The sequence below is a fragment of the Elgaria multicarinata genome, chromosome 3, assembly GCF_023053635.1.
Source record: "Elgaria multicarinata webbii isolate HBS135686 ecotype San Diego chromosome 3, rElgMul1.1.pri, whole genome shotgun sequence".
NCBI classification, from domain to species: Eukaryota; Metazoa; Chordata; class Lepidosauria; order Squamata; family Anguidae; genus Elgaria; species Elgaria multicarinata.
This window is the reverse complement of record NC_086173.1, coordinates 73,080,401-73,095,548: the sequence shown is the minus strand read 5'-3', so window position 1 is coordinate 73,095,548 and position 15,148 is coordinate 73,080,401. Positions and strand designations below refer to the sequence as shown.

Genomic DNA, 15,148 nt, shown 5'->3' with positions numbered 1-15,148 from the left:
ACCTATATATATCTGGTTATTATGAAGTATTAAAAAGTAATCATAACATATGCTCTCAAAATGCAATGGGTTTGTTTTTCTTTTCTTCGTTTTTGTCTGTTTGCTTTATGTTTTTGGTTTTTTGCCATTTAAGCTTGGATGTGGCTGAGAGCAGGCCTCTGAATCGTACCTTGAATTTTCCCAGTCCTCCCTGAAACCTAAAATGGTGCCCTGGTCTTCATCAAAATTGTTCAGGCCAGTGTAAAAAGGAATCTTTCTTCTTCTTGTTGTAGCTTTCTCAGCACCCCACTTCCAGTATTGTAACATGCTCCTCAGACAGAGCTTCCTGATACCACCCATTATGACTTACACAGATGTTTCCACTCCCCAATGCATATAACATCCCAGTACACTCTTATTCTTAGCATCCAAATTCACAGCAGGCAGCTTTAACACTGCAAGCCTTTTCCTAGGGAATACAGAAAACATGCAAATGGTGCATTCCTTCCTCTCCAAAGGGAACCAGCCCACAACAGGCATGCAGGCACAGAAGGAAACAAAACCCCAAGCAGTCTTGCCTTCAAGGAGAACCAGAGCGCCAACTCCCTTCTTTCCAGGAGATGGATGGATTCCATTTCTTCCAGTGCCAGTTTCTTCCTCCTGACCTTCACTCGTTGGATGGCAAGAACAGGTCAACTTGGGACTCCTCCAACCTGCAGAAATCTTCCATCTTGCTTTAAAAGGAAACGGGGATCTTGTGGATGGGGAGTTGCTCCTGGCTGGTTGATTTCCCATTGCCAAAGTAGAGGCTGCCAACAGAGATCTGTTTGTCCCACCTTCATTTGTGCCCCACCTTGTAGCTGCTTTTTCACTCTTGGGCTATTTTGTTTTGCTATTAAGCCTTGCTAGAAATATCCCTATCTTGCATCTTCAACAGTGCTAAGTACCCTGAAATCCATAAATAATGCAGGGTAATCAATGGCCTTTTGATGCAGGTAGAGTGCAGGCATCAACCTGCATGGCGGGATGTTACAAGCCTTTGTAAAGATAGGAACCACACTGGGATCTAAATGACAGTGCTGAGAGTTGCAAAGGGGGCTATGCAGTTTCAGATCCAGTGCACAGCAGTATGTTTCTTAAAGGCATTAAGCTCCAAGAGCTATTCAGTGATAACTTGATACAGGGCTAGGAGAACGCATGAACCTTTTATTGGATAGGTACAAATACATTGCAGTATAAAGCCCTATTTGCATTTAACCTGGAGCAGTGTGGTTGCCACCTCCTTTGTGACTTCTGTGCTGTTCTTGGTCATATCTAAATCTTCCAACCTGCTGGATAGATAGAGGTCATGTGGTTGTGAACCACACTGATGACATATGGCAGTCTCACCCATGTGATATAGCACCATGAGTCCTAATCACCTGGACCAAAGATATAGGCATCATCTGGAGCATGAGTAACCAGAGAGGTGGCCTGAACTAAGTTGCTCTAGATAACAGCAGTGGACAATAACTGCCTTGAGTGTCCAGTTCAGACATCATGCTAAAAACTAATGAATGGGGTGATCATAAATTGTTAACTGAAAGTAAACGTGACAGGCTTGCTGGAGGCAGTGCGCTCACTCCGACTAGATTTTGGCAATTTGTGGTTCACACAGAAGGCTGTATTGCTGCATGGCTTTCAATAGGGAAGAGGATGTACAATAGTCTTCAAGTGCTATTACTGTGTGGACAAATTATTCTAGGGTTCTAATCCTGGTGTGGTTAAAACCATTTATTCATGCAACATGATCCTATTCATGATTTCCCAGCAATTACTGGACCAACTGGGACTTACTTCTGAGTAAATATTTATAAGGTCAGAGGGAAAAGTGGGGGGAAATGATTCAAGTTGAATCTTCAGAAATTTATGGCTAAAATAGTCTATAAGCATTTATAGTCTAGTCACATTGAAGGTTAATCCCTACAACTCATTTTTTAGGGTTTGCATAAAATGCAACTTTACCAGGATATTATACTAACTTAAAACGTTTCAGTGCTTAAGTTTTATTTATTCATAAAACCAAGGCAACTTTCAGTACTTAATGAGGGAAAAAAAGGCAAACTTAGAAATTCAGTGAACAGAAATTAAACTTGACACTCCTAGCCTCTCTCAATGCACTTCACAGACTAATGTCTATCTCTTAAGAATCATCTGAGACATAGCAGCCAGCTCTAACATTCTCTGGCTCACAGACTGTACTATACGATTCATATAGTTCGGGTCGCCATCATTTCAAGTAAAATACAGCGGGGATGCACTGGACATATTACAATGTTTGGTGCTGTTTATCTTAGGAAAAAAATTGAGTAAAGGAGGACTGATAGAGGTGTATAAAATTATGCATAGCGTGGAGAAAATAGAGAAATGTTTTCTTACTCTCTCATAATACTAGAAACTGGGGTCTAGAAACTGATTGGTGGGGAATTCAGGAAAGTTAAAAGGAAGTCCTTCACACAGTGCATAGTTAAACTATGGAATACACCATTACACGTTATTGTGATGGCCACCAACTTGGATGACATTAAAAGGGGATTAGACAAATTCATAGCGAAGAAGGATAACAATGGGTATATTGCCATTATGGGTATATATTACCTCCACTATTGAAAGCAGTATTTCTCTATATGCCAGTTCATTGGGAACCTGAGCAGGTTGGTGCTGTTGCATTCATCTCCTCCTTGTGGACTTCCCATTGAGAAAGCAGGTTGACCATTGTGGAAAACAGGATACTGGATTTGATAGGCTTTTGGTCTGATCCAGCATATCTCTTGTTATGTTCTTAATTACTTACTAGTGTTATGAGACTGGGACTTCACAAAGCATCTAATTTCTGGCCAATCTCTTTGTACCAACAGCATTTTGGATAACAAATGCAGCTCTCGACATGGACGCTCCACAGACAAAGTGTTTAATCTTGCTACTAAGGACAACAGTATTGTTCTCAACACTGAACATTCCTTATCATCTCCTGACAAAGGATCTTGGATCCGAAACATTGAGCTTTTTTAATTATACATCAATATGTTTTCAACAATACCATTTAAGATTTATTATCCTTTATAGCACCAGAGCTAGTCTCTCTTTTTTCATACCATGTAGTGGTGCTTTTTCTCCTTTTTCTACATCATCAATCTCAGTACAGTTGTCAGGTCTCATTTGGAATACTAATTTAATTTTCCTATAGCCCATATCAACAGAATTCACCCAAGATACCTACCTGCAGTTCCTATAGGGGCAAACTTCGTTAAACAGGTAACCAGGTTTAAGAGAAGGTGCAAAAATGAAAGCGCCCACTATATCCTTGCCCCAGAAGGCAGGGGCCATCCACATTTTATTTATTTATATTCCAGTATCAAAAATGATGCTCAAGGGGGTACCAATAAAATTGAGGTTAAAACAAAAACAATTAAAACATAACAAATTATTTTTTAAAAAAACAATAAAAGAAATAGATAGCACCCAATTAGTTAAAATCGCCTTCAACTACAGACCAGGTTACATACCAAAGACCCGTCTGAATAAAAGCCAAGTTCCCCTCTTAATAGGGAGCCTTGATTTGTGGAGGCATGCAGGCCAGCAGCAAAGGGAGAAAAGGGTTGGTGGGGAGAGGTTGCAAACCGCAGCATCATTGTCTTCTCAGGAAGGGATTGCTGAGCCAAGCTGTGCTTTGATGGGGGTTGGGCCAAATAGGCAGACCCGCTAGAAGTGAAATCTCTCTTTTGTTCTCACTCCAGGGCTCCCATGTGGCTCTAGGATTTTGGGCTGGATCCATTGGTGAGGGGGAGCAGGATTGGGTTCCTTGCTCCCCCGTGGTGAGGATTCCCATATGGGATCTTAGGGATGTGGTACTAAGACCAGATGAGCATAGAGGCTGCAAGCTGGCCATGTCCATGGTGGTGAAAAGAGGTTCATATTAGTGGTCCAAGCCATGGTGTGCCCCTGGTCCTGCCATCTACCACCAGACCTTTGGGCATGGGGGTCAGGAAGGAGAAATGGTCAGCAGTTGGGCTGGCTGATGATAGGATCTATTCCCAATGCCACTGCCAAGCCTATTCAATAAAGTTGTGGCCAATTTATTATCCCAGCTATGTCTATGTGTCTAATTTATTCTCTTACCTTCACCAACTGGACCCAATTAAGCACTGTCCATACAAACATCTCTGCCTGCCAGTGGAAGGACAACAGAGAAGGAGTCAACCTAGCCTCAGCAAGAAGGTCCAGAAACTGGGAGCAACCACCAAAATGGCCCTCTCTAGTTTTCTCACCAAACATGCCTTCAGTGGTGGTGGGATTTAGAGAAGGGATTCACAGATCAGAAAGAAAGAAGGAAAATGGGACTGCCCATTATTTGCATAATACAAGCCGGGAAAGAGCAGCAAGCCAAGATCCCATGTTCAATCACGCTACTGAGAGAAGCTAAGTGGGACTGAATGGGCTATGTGCACCAGCATGCAGCTCATTCATGGTAAGCCATGATTCTCCAGAATCTTGGCTTACCATTCTGTGCATACACAACCAGAGACTCAGTGGTCACCACTATATAATGTATTTATATTGACTGAGTAGCTTTTCTGGTATAGGGGTCCCAACCTTTTGGGGCTGGTGGTTGACACACATGGAATTTTGAGAGTGTTGTGAGTGCACTCACAAAATAGCTGCCATGTGGAGCTTGCTGATTTATAAAATGGCTATATGGTGGGCATTGCCAGTCACAAAACATCCATTTTCCAGAAGGCAAACTGGAGAGGCTAAAAGAAATGAAACTTGCCCAAGAAGCTAAATACAAGGCAAAGGTGCGGTCTGTGCTCCAAAACAACCACTCTTTTGAACCCAACGTTTTCTGCTATAGCACCTGTTTTACAGAAGGCAGGCTAATGAGGCTCAGACAAGAAACTTGGTCAAGAAACTGAGTACAAGGCATGAGGACTAAGCCCCTAACGCCACATCACATATTTTCTCTAACAAGTACAACAAAATACCCATTTCACAAAAGACAAAGTGCTGATGCTCACACACAGAACCACAAGTAGGCCCTGGCATTTGCTGCTTCTCTTAACCACCACCACCGTTGTCACCACTGCCAGAGCAGGAGGTGAACAAGCTGTTTGCAAAGGTGAAGAGGAGGAGCAACTCCAGGCAGCATTAGTCAGTGGGCCCCCGCTAGAATGCAGCCCCTGGCCAGTGCCCAGCTATGCCTACCACTGACACCAGCCCTGATTAGGTGGGTCTGTTACACTCCAGAATGATGGTTTCCCAAACCAGTAAGCTAAAATGGATTCTGCTTTTTCTCTCCCTTCCACAGATCTCTCTCTTTTCCCTCTTGGAAACATCTTTTCTCTACCACTTGTTTCTTAAAAGTAACATATCAGTAGTCCTAATAGACTATAATATTTTTTATAAATGTGAAAGATAGTAACAGAGCTCTTAACAATGCAATCTATCCATTTTTACTTGGAGGTACGTTCTGCTCTGTTAGATGGAGCTTACTATCAAGTAAGTGTGTAGGACAGCAGCCTAAGTAAATGTCATTGGATCCGGATTTAGACTCATACAAGTAGGCTGGTGGGAAGCAGACTTTTCTGCCCCCTCCTCCCCAAAGCAGTCCCTCCAAATCACTGAAAATGTGAAACAGATGGTTAGAAGAGCCTGCTGAATGGGGAGAGTTGTGGTGTGGGGATAGGGGGTAATCCCCCCAAATCAGGCAGAGGCACCTACCATGAGTCTCCCATCCATGGAAGACAGTTCCTGGATCTAACCCCTTAGGTCCACTGCAGAATCAGTGAAATAATATCAAATACACAATGATGCTGTAAAACAAGATATATTTTTAAGCAAGTTCTCTTTCTACACTCACCTGCTACTGTGTTCTGCATCTATATGTTTCCGGAGCAGATGGACAGGACTTCTTGTAGTAGGTTCATCTGCTCATGCCATTAGCTCAGTTTTACCGAGGAAGGCTCTCTCCATTGCTTCCAACTTTAGAAGGGCTCTCTACAGGATGCTGATGATTAGAAGCACAGTGTGCCCTAGAATAAAATGCAGAGGAGCTTTGGAGTCATTTTGCTGTCCTGTGCTTACAGCTCTGTTTAGAGGCAAAAGGAAAAAGATATGATTCCACTCAATAGTAAAGGAGGAATTGGTTGTCAGGTTGAAAATCTCCAGGCCTAAGGGGAAAAGAATCTGCTTGCAGCTTGTTATACCCAGATGAATGCAGCTCCTCCCTTTAGAAACCTTGACAGGAATTCTGATAAAGGACTTGGCCCCAAGAAACCTAATTAAAACAACTTAATAAACGTTCATCTCAGTCCCCATTTGGCGATCCATTGGCAAGCAATCAAAAAGCCCATTGTTTCACAATACGCAAGATATGCTATTGAGGGGGTGGGAATGGGGAAGTCTGCAGAACCTGAACAGCCCCAACATGCACTTTTGTTATCTGCAAAACTAATAAACAGCAATGGACGAAACTTTCGATTTCACTTCTCAGTTCTAGCAAACATAAAAACATTTCAAGGAGAGTTTCAATTAGACTTGGAACATCTTGCCTTGGTTTCCCGCTGAACATGTTGGGGTACAATTTTTGGGTGGAGGTATATTCTCTCCCCATTCCCAAAATCTTAAAATGTTCACAAAATCCAGATATGGACAAAGCTGGCAAACTGACAGTTCTGGAGAATGGCCTTTAAAAAACAAAAACAAATTTGCTTTGCTTCCTCTTTCCGGAGAGACAGGAAGTTCATGGCAGGCTTTAGAACATCAGTTTCCTTTGGAGCAGCGATCGCTAAAGATTGATGGTAGAAATGTTAGTCCAAAAGTGGGTGGGTGGAGGTGGTGGGGAAAGATTTTTCTTGAAATGAACAGATTGAGAAGGAATCATGCAGTAGCAGCCACTTCAATTACTGGCAGTTTCAGTTTCATCAGACTGTTTCCCAGATGCCATCATGCTAGAGCACAAGAACCAGCCAGTTCCAAAGGTTTCCTTTCAAGCTATCCCCAAGGAAGAAAGCCTTCTCAGTGGTGACCCCGAGCTTCTAGAATCAGCTTTTATTGAGGTTTGTTAGGCAGCCCCTTCTTTGAAGGTCTTCCAGAAAGCTCTGAAGATCCATCTGTTTTCACTGGCTTTTCCATAGCGCCTTGGGCTGCTGGTTTTATTGATAATTTGTTTTTACTGATACTCTTTATTTTTATGAATTTTATTGATTATGTACTTATTAATTTTTATTGTACCCACTTTGTATGGCTTTTAACTTGTACACCACTTTGAGAGGGTTACGCCCTTAAAGGGAGCCTACACATGATTTTAAATGAATACATACACAGGTTGAACCAAACTGTGTTTTCTTCAAGCTCCCATCGGGAGAATGCTACTATCACAATACCTTTGCTGTGTGGCTTGGCATCTGCCTGGGTCTCTAGGCTTGGAGCAGGGACCAGGCAACTGCCCAGGTCACTAGCTAGGCTTGAAGGCTTCTGTCACAGGCCATCTACCCAACCATACACTTGGCAGTGAAACAAATAGCAGAAGCAGTTCAGTTTCACTTGTAAAGCTAGCAGCACTGGCCTGCATGGTCAGCACTGCATTAATGTTTTGTTTTTAATCGTGGGAATTTTTAACAAGCAAAACAACCACCATCCATTCAACAAACAGTGTCCAACTGAATGATGACATCCTTGCATACAGGGTGCTTCCAGAATTTTAGAGGGTTTTTTTCCAGACATTGCTGCTTTCCATTTGTAACCCTCCCATGTTTTTCATCATTTCTTCCAACACCCCACCCCCCCTTACCACAGAAAATTCCATTAAGGAGAAATAGATTGAATAGCTGCACAATGCCTTTTGATTGTTAGTAACAGGAACCCTCCGCCTGGAAGCATCCACAAATTTATCATTCTACGTGACAGGCATAAATGGGACATGCAGAATCCTGTATCCTAGTTGCAAAATGAACTACCATGCAATAAAAAGCAAGGTATTCAAAACTTGAATAAGTGGAGGGAAGTGCTGGGGCACCAGTTGGACTGAGACTAGCACTGTGGCTGGGGACAAAGTTGCTCCAAATGCCCACTCCCTTGATTTGTATTGCCATGATCAGCTAGCAAGTTCTATCATGACCAACACACAGCTTTAGGATGAGCAGAAAGGAGTTCTATCAGGAAAACAGAACTGAAAGAAATGCATTGTTTTAGGAGGTAGCAAGTTCCAACTGAAGCTTATATAGCCAGAGCTTCCAGAGCCCCACCCATGACTCAGCTGCATCACATCAGAGCTTCTGTAAGAAGTCCTCCCCATGATAAAGGCCCTACTCATGACTAGTCTTTTACTCATGAGGATCCTTCTTTTGTAAATGGGCAATCCTCCTCACAGGGATTCCTCTGGCCTGCCTCTTGAGACACAGAAGCTCTTGGGGGCTAGGGGGTTTCTCAGCCTCCACCTCAGAGGCAGAATCTTTGTTTCTTGTGAAGATAGATCCATGGTTATCTCCCCTGTGGGCCAAGGCTCCTCCTGATCTTCTGGCATAAGCTGTTCTTTGGTGTTCTTCAACTCTGGGAGCTCCAGCTTGTCCTCTGAGGAGGAGTCAAGACAAAATCTCTCTCTCTCTCTCTCTTTCTCTCTTTTGGGTTCACACAAATGATAAGCCAAAATTGTGGAGCAGTTTGGTTAAGTGTGAACAAGCTGCATTCTGCTGCATGCAGCCCAATCCCTCCTACTTAGCTTCTCCGGCAAGAGAAAGCAGTTAAACGAACCAGGAACTGAAAAGTAGTGTTATGTCTGAACTAAGATTCCTGGTTTGTCACTCCCAAACAGAGGAATTGACAAGCCAGGAATCCTGTTTTGGGTTCAGATGTAATGTTAAGCTCTCAGTTCCTGGTTAGTTTACCAACACATGATTCATGAATGATAAGCCAGAATTCCCAAAAGTTCTGGCTTATCATTATGTGCTAATGTGAATTGTGAAGATCCCAGGACACAGGGACACTACAGAATGCTCTTAAAAAGAAAATATTGTAACACTTTCTTAGGGGAACAAAATTTATCAAGGGTCTTCAAATTAAACCAATAGCTGGGAGAAGAGACAGAAATACAGCTAAGCACTAAGAACATGGAGCAGCAGCATCTATCAATTGGAGAGTTACTTTTATCATTATTACAATATACCATTTCACCCCAACAACAGTATTAGCTACACTACAGTAGTTTAATAACTATCTGTAGCTATAAAGATAGACCACCATGGAGGGGGAGGAGAAATCCCTTTCCTGGGCCAAGTTTGAATTACACAAAACTCTCCTTAATCAAGAATTTAAAAATCTTGCACTGTATTTCACTAACCATGGGGAAAGTTTCACTTCATCTTTTTTTGCATTCCTCATTCCCAAGCTAGCACAATAACATCCTTCTTTGCTAAATAATTGCAAGAAGAAAAATGGCAGGGGTGGGTGGGATGACAAATTCCTATACAAGATCCTTCTTTTTAGTCAATAGATGGCAGCAAATCCTTACATCAAATATTTCCGATCCCAGCAAACACTCCTGGAGCAGCAGATGCGTCTTTTTTGTCGCAGCATCCTCCGATACCATAAAAAAAAAAAATCATGGCATCTGTGTACTGAGAAATATAATGGGGGACAGGCCCACATGAGACGTACACGGACTTCAGTACATTACAGAACAGGGACTGCCTGAATAATAGCATAATGTTCATCTGCCTGCAGTTAGAATTTGAGTTTTTCTGACTTAAGGAGGTAATGGCACATGTTCATTCTTGGGCTGATTAAAAGAATCCAAATAATTGAAAGAATTAGTTGGTTGAGATTATAGAATTGCACCGCTGCTTCTGTTCCTGGTCTGCCTGTTACCACAGACCAGGCTCTCCTCGGCGGCGGCAGCGGCGGTGGCGGCATGGACGGCTCTTCCTCATTTCTTTTACAGGGAAGTCAGACTATCGTTTTTGGGGTGCACTGAGATCGCATAGAAGCGCTCTGGGAGCGACGTGCGGATCCCCCCCCAGTGGTGACTTTTAAAAGGACTGAAACTGAATCTGGGTTACTGATTTTAACCCTGTGATCTCAAATCCATAGAGTAACACTCCCACTACTGACAAATTGTTTAGAAAATGTAGGCCTATGGGCAGCCGAAGCCATATTTGATCAAATATTTAGTACATATTGGGTATAATTCTATAAGGTCCACTCAGAGGTAAGACCCAATGAGATCAATGGTAATCATGTGTAGGGTTGATCCATGGTTGAAGTGTCAGGTTTTCCAGTTCCGTAGCCTACTTCTTAGTCATATAGCAGAGCAGAGGTCCCCATCCTTTTTGGATCAGTGGGTGCATTTGGAATTTTGAGGGTGTTGCGGGCAGTCTTACAAGATGGTTGTGTGAGCATTCATAAAATGTCTATCATGGCTGATCACAAAATACTCATTTGCCAGAAGACATCCAGTGAGACTAAAAGACAAGTAACTTACCTAAAAACCTAAGTACAAAGGGGAGGAGTGGGGCAGGGGAGTCTGGGGTCCAAAACACACAACCACACTTTTGAACCCAAATAAAGAGAATGCTGGAGGGCAGCAAAAATTCACTCCGGCAAAAAATATTTTTAAAATTGTAATTAAAATCAGGAGCGGCAGGGAAGTCAGCCTGGTGAATACTGAGAGAACTAGTTGTGGACATATTGGTACTCATGGGCACCACATTGGTGACCCCAGTAGTAAAGTATCAAAAACCTAAGCTTATAGATCCTCCCAGGTGAAAAGTAAGCATTCTCTGTCCTCTATACCAGAGACCACAAGAGGCATTTCTGGTTTTTAAAGAAACAGATTTGTACAACAGTTGAGAGCTCAGCTTCACATCTCTGTTTAAATCAGCCTTCCCCAACCCGGTGCCCTCCATTAGGGTGAACATATGAAAAGGATCTCCCGATCCTTCTTCAGGAGCTGCAAATAAATAAAGAACTTTTTATCAACACATACAACACTCACATTGAATTTTATCATAAAGTATATACACATTAACAACATTAAAATATGCAAAGAGCAAATGAAAAAGGAGAATAGGGAAGGGAGGATAGGAGGACAAGAGAAAGAGAAAAAAAGACAAAAAGACAAAGGAACAACATTGCTTTCACTTCCGTTTTGTGGCAACCTCACTCTTCCCTTACATTTTCCATCCCAAATTTTTTACACGGAAGTGAAAGCAATGTTGTTCCTTTGTCTTTTTTCTCTTTCTCTTGTCCTCCTATCCTCCCTTCCCTCTTCTCCTTTTTCATTTGCTCTTTGCATATTTTAATGTTGTTGATGTGTATATACTTTATGATAAAATTCAATGTGAGTGTTGTATGTGTTGATAAAAAAGTTCTTTATTTATTTGTAGCTCCTGAAGAAGGATCGGGAGATCTGAAACGTTGAACTTTTTATAATAATAGTCCATTTACAACAACACAATTTTTAAAGATTGAAGATATACATTACAAAAAATAAAAACTTTTTTCTATTTTTCAAACACTAGAGACGATCTCTTCTTTTTCATTGGCCAACAACTCCCATCATATCCAGTCATTATGGCCAATGGTCATGTGGAGGTCACCAGGTTGGGGAAGGCTGCCTTTGACCCATAGCCTGCAACCTTTCCTTGAAATAGTTTCCACTCAGAAGCTCATGTGTACATATCACCCCTTACCTACTGTCACATAAAGTGTATTGTTATGGACCCAAAAGAAGGAGTGCATTTTTGCAGGATGTGTTGGACTTCTCCTGTGTTTAGTGAATCCAGTGTTTTGTACACAGTGGTCATTGCAAATCTTTTTCAGTGGTACAGCATGTCACATCATGCTGTTTAAATAAGTTGATTAGATCCTGGTTCTAACTCTGGATTCAGATAACTGATGCCCCCTCACATACTGGCTGCAGGGCCACAGGCCTTGGAGGTTGGTGGCTCCAGCATCAGTGGGGCAATCAATCCACTCCGGGTTTCAGTTAGAACCACTTGGAAGCCTAAAGGAGATATCCCAAGCAGCTCTCTGGCAAAGCAAAAAAGAAAGAAAGATGTGTCTCCATTGCTTTGTGCTTTGAAGACTTGAGACCAATAAAATTGCTCCAGGGAGGGAGAGGAAGCCCACCTACTCCACCCTTTGGACAGCTCCTTTAGAGTTCTGACTGAAACCCTGAGCAGATTCATCAGAGCCACCAGCCTCCCCTGGTCACAGGCGATCTCCCAGTTGCTAGGACACCTCAGCATAACACTGCAGGTTTCACTGCATTTGCCCCAGGAATGAAAAAGGCTTCACTGCTCTACCCTTTTCCCTTTCAGAGCACATGGGTATACTTATACAAACCCCAAACTGGTGCCCTCCAGTTGTGTTTGACTACAACTCCCATTATCCCAGGCTGGTTGGGGATGTTGGGATTGTAATCCAACACCTCCGAAGGGCACCAGGTTGGGGAAGGCAGCAATAACATCCTTCTCCATCCCTATAGCTCACCAAGGTCCTGGCTGAGGCCTGCGAATGTTGGCGATTTTATTCATGTCTGTAATGTTTACTGACTCTTCTAGCACTCAGTAATCATCTCTGCCAGGAATACCAGTGAGCAATCAGTCAGATTATATGCTCCTCCTTTGAACCTTAGTCCAGCCCGATAAACAGGCTAGATAAGAGAAACTCAAACCTTACAACTCCCTTGTTGTATCTATCACTTTCACTATTCACTTGATATGAATTGGCTAATAGGAAACAGAAGCTGGAATGCAAAGGAGGGACATGTGCAGAGGGAGAGAAGTATGTGTGCATTAGATTTGTGAGGGCGGGGGGAGAGCCATGTGTAGCAAACTCTGTTCTTCATAGAAATTTTCACTGCTAAAGGCACGAGCTTGTTTTAAAACTAAGCAGCATCAGTATGTCTTTTTGACAGGGAAAACTTCTGGGAAGGTCTAGCTGGGGGCAAATTTTTCTCCAGTTCATGCATGTTCTTTCTTTGGATACCCATCAGAGCTACTCAATACCATTTTTTTCCAGAGTTGACAATATCATTTTTGTGTGTGTGCCTATATTTTACAAGATGGTTACATAACTTAAGGCTGTTAAGAGCCTATGGCAGGGATCCCCAACATGGCACCCACAGGCACCATGGCACCCATGGTGCCGTCAGGACCCTATTTTAAAAAATATATACATACATGGATTTGTATGAAATGCATGCAAGTTTCTAGCAATTATACATGGGCTGCAACAAAAGTGGACCAAATATCCAAATATGTCTTCATTTGAAGATGATGTCTATATGCCACGCTTTCAGATATTGAAAGCATTGTAAGAACCTCAATCCATTGCATTATAGAAGGTGAGTGTTTATCCTTCCAATGATGTAATATCAGTCTTTTGCTGTTAAAAAAAAAGGTGCAGAGAATCCATTTCTGCTGACTATTTGTTAATTTCTATGAAGCAAGTAAATAATTTAAAAGAGGTACATATCAGTAAATATTAAAGACTGTTCCAGTACATTTTTTTCCTGTGTAATAACTTCCCTGGAAAAAAGAAGCAACTGCTGGACATTGCCAAACATATGTTTAAAAGAAGCATTAGCTCTATAGCACCTCCATAAGTCATCAAATTTGACAAACCCTTATTAAAGAGACATTGCAGTGTCCAATAGTAATGAAATAAATGTTTTGATGAATAAGACATAGCCTAAGATCCATTGAAGTGAAAGATAGCTGCCAAAGCGGTGACCCACTGATTAGGCATTTGCTGTTGTTGCCCACAGCAGTATCTCAAATTCCGAAATGCACCCATGGATCCAAAAAGGTTGCAGACCCCTGGCCTATGGTATTATCATGTCATCTGATTGATCTCTATACATATAAACTATCACTGTAGGTACAGTGTGGGTACAGTGGGACTTACTCACGGGCTGCAACCTGATGAAAATGTACTTGGGCAGTCCATTATGGGCTCCATCACACCTGCTTTTTAAATCCAGTTTTCATCCACGGTTTTCCCCTCCATTTCTTTAGTGAGTCTTGCTTTGGGCACTTTCACATCTGTGCACTGCTGCGCTCTTTCAGCTCATGTATCTTTTCACCTGGAGTGCTAGTATGCTGGCAAAATCTCAAGCTCTGCCCCTTGGGAAAGGTTTATAGGGGGGAGGAGCGAAGATTTGTTTTGCTAGTTTCAAAGGGTGGGCAGATGAACAATCATTTTAATTTCTTTTGTAAAGGTGGTCAGGTCCCCTCCTTTGCTCCAATGTAACCAACATGCTTACATCTACGTAGAACTGACTTTTAATACTGTGGTCACTCAGAAGCTTTTTTTTAAAGTCTAAAACAGCAAACTGGAAAAAAGTACTCTGCAACCCTATGCTTACTTCTGAGATCTTACTTCTGTTTACTCAGAAGTAAGTCTCTCTCTCTGTTCAATGGGGTTTACTCAAAGGTAAGTATGTATCTGATTTTGGTACGACTTGGATGTAAATGCATTTGAAATCAATGGGATATACTCTTGAGTAAGGGAACCAGCAGACCTGCAGTTTAAGAACCTGGAGATGCACAGCTTCACATGATCAAAGGAAAGGAAGATCAATTCTTTGCACTTGTGGACTACCAGGAAAATGAGTTTGAGGGGGGAATTTAAAAAATCATAAAAAATCAAAGGATGAACCAATCTGATTCAATCTTGGCGTGCTGAAAGCCCTCCTTAAGAGCTATCACTGTGCCAAGATTAATCTCTTTATCTTTAAAACACGCAAATGTAAGCATTTTTAAAATTCCTTAAAGTCAAGGGATGAACCAATCTGATTCAAACTTGGAATGGCTAAAGCTCTCCTTAAGAGCTATCACTGTGCCAATTTTTATCTCTTTATCTTTAAAAATGAGGGAGCTGTGGGCAAGGAGGTGCATTTTCCACATATATTTTAAGGTGAAAATGCCTACTCAGGAGTAGGAACATAGAGTTAAATGGGACCTCTCTTCCTCCCCTTCACAGTTGAGTGGAGAACTGCCCCGCCCTCCTCTTTTGTTAGCGAGACCGCCCTTAGGGAAACACTCCCCCAGCAAAGAACGGGATGGTCAGATAGAACGCAATGACAGCAATACACGGGAGGGAGGAATACATTTATTTCACAGGGAGGGAA

The 15,148-nt window shown here is 42.2% G+C and overlaps 1 protein-coding gene across 3 annotated transcripts in view; it reads right to left on the bottom strand.

Moving 5' to 3' along the window:
• Positions 1 to 6,092, bottom strand: part of SH3TC2 (SH3 domain and tetratricopeptide repeats 2) — a 55,169-nt gene extending 49,077 nt beyond the window's left edge. For all 3 annotated transcript variants that reach the window (XM_063120597.1, XM_063120598.1, XM_063120599.1), the window contains exon 1: positions 5,876 to 6,092. In XM_063120597.1, coding sequence (XP_062976667.1) covers positions 5,876 to 5,894 — 19 coding nt within the window. In that variant the 5' untranslated portion in view covers positions 5,895 to 6,092. The remainder of the gene's footprint in view (positions 1 to 5,875) is intronic.
• Between the last annotated feature and the right edge of the window lie 9,056 nt (positions 6,093 to 15,148).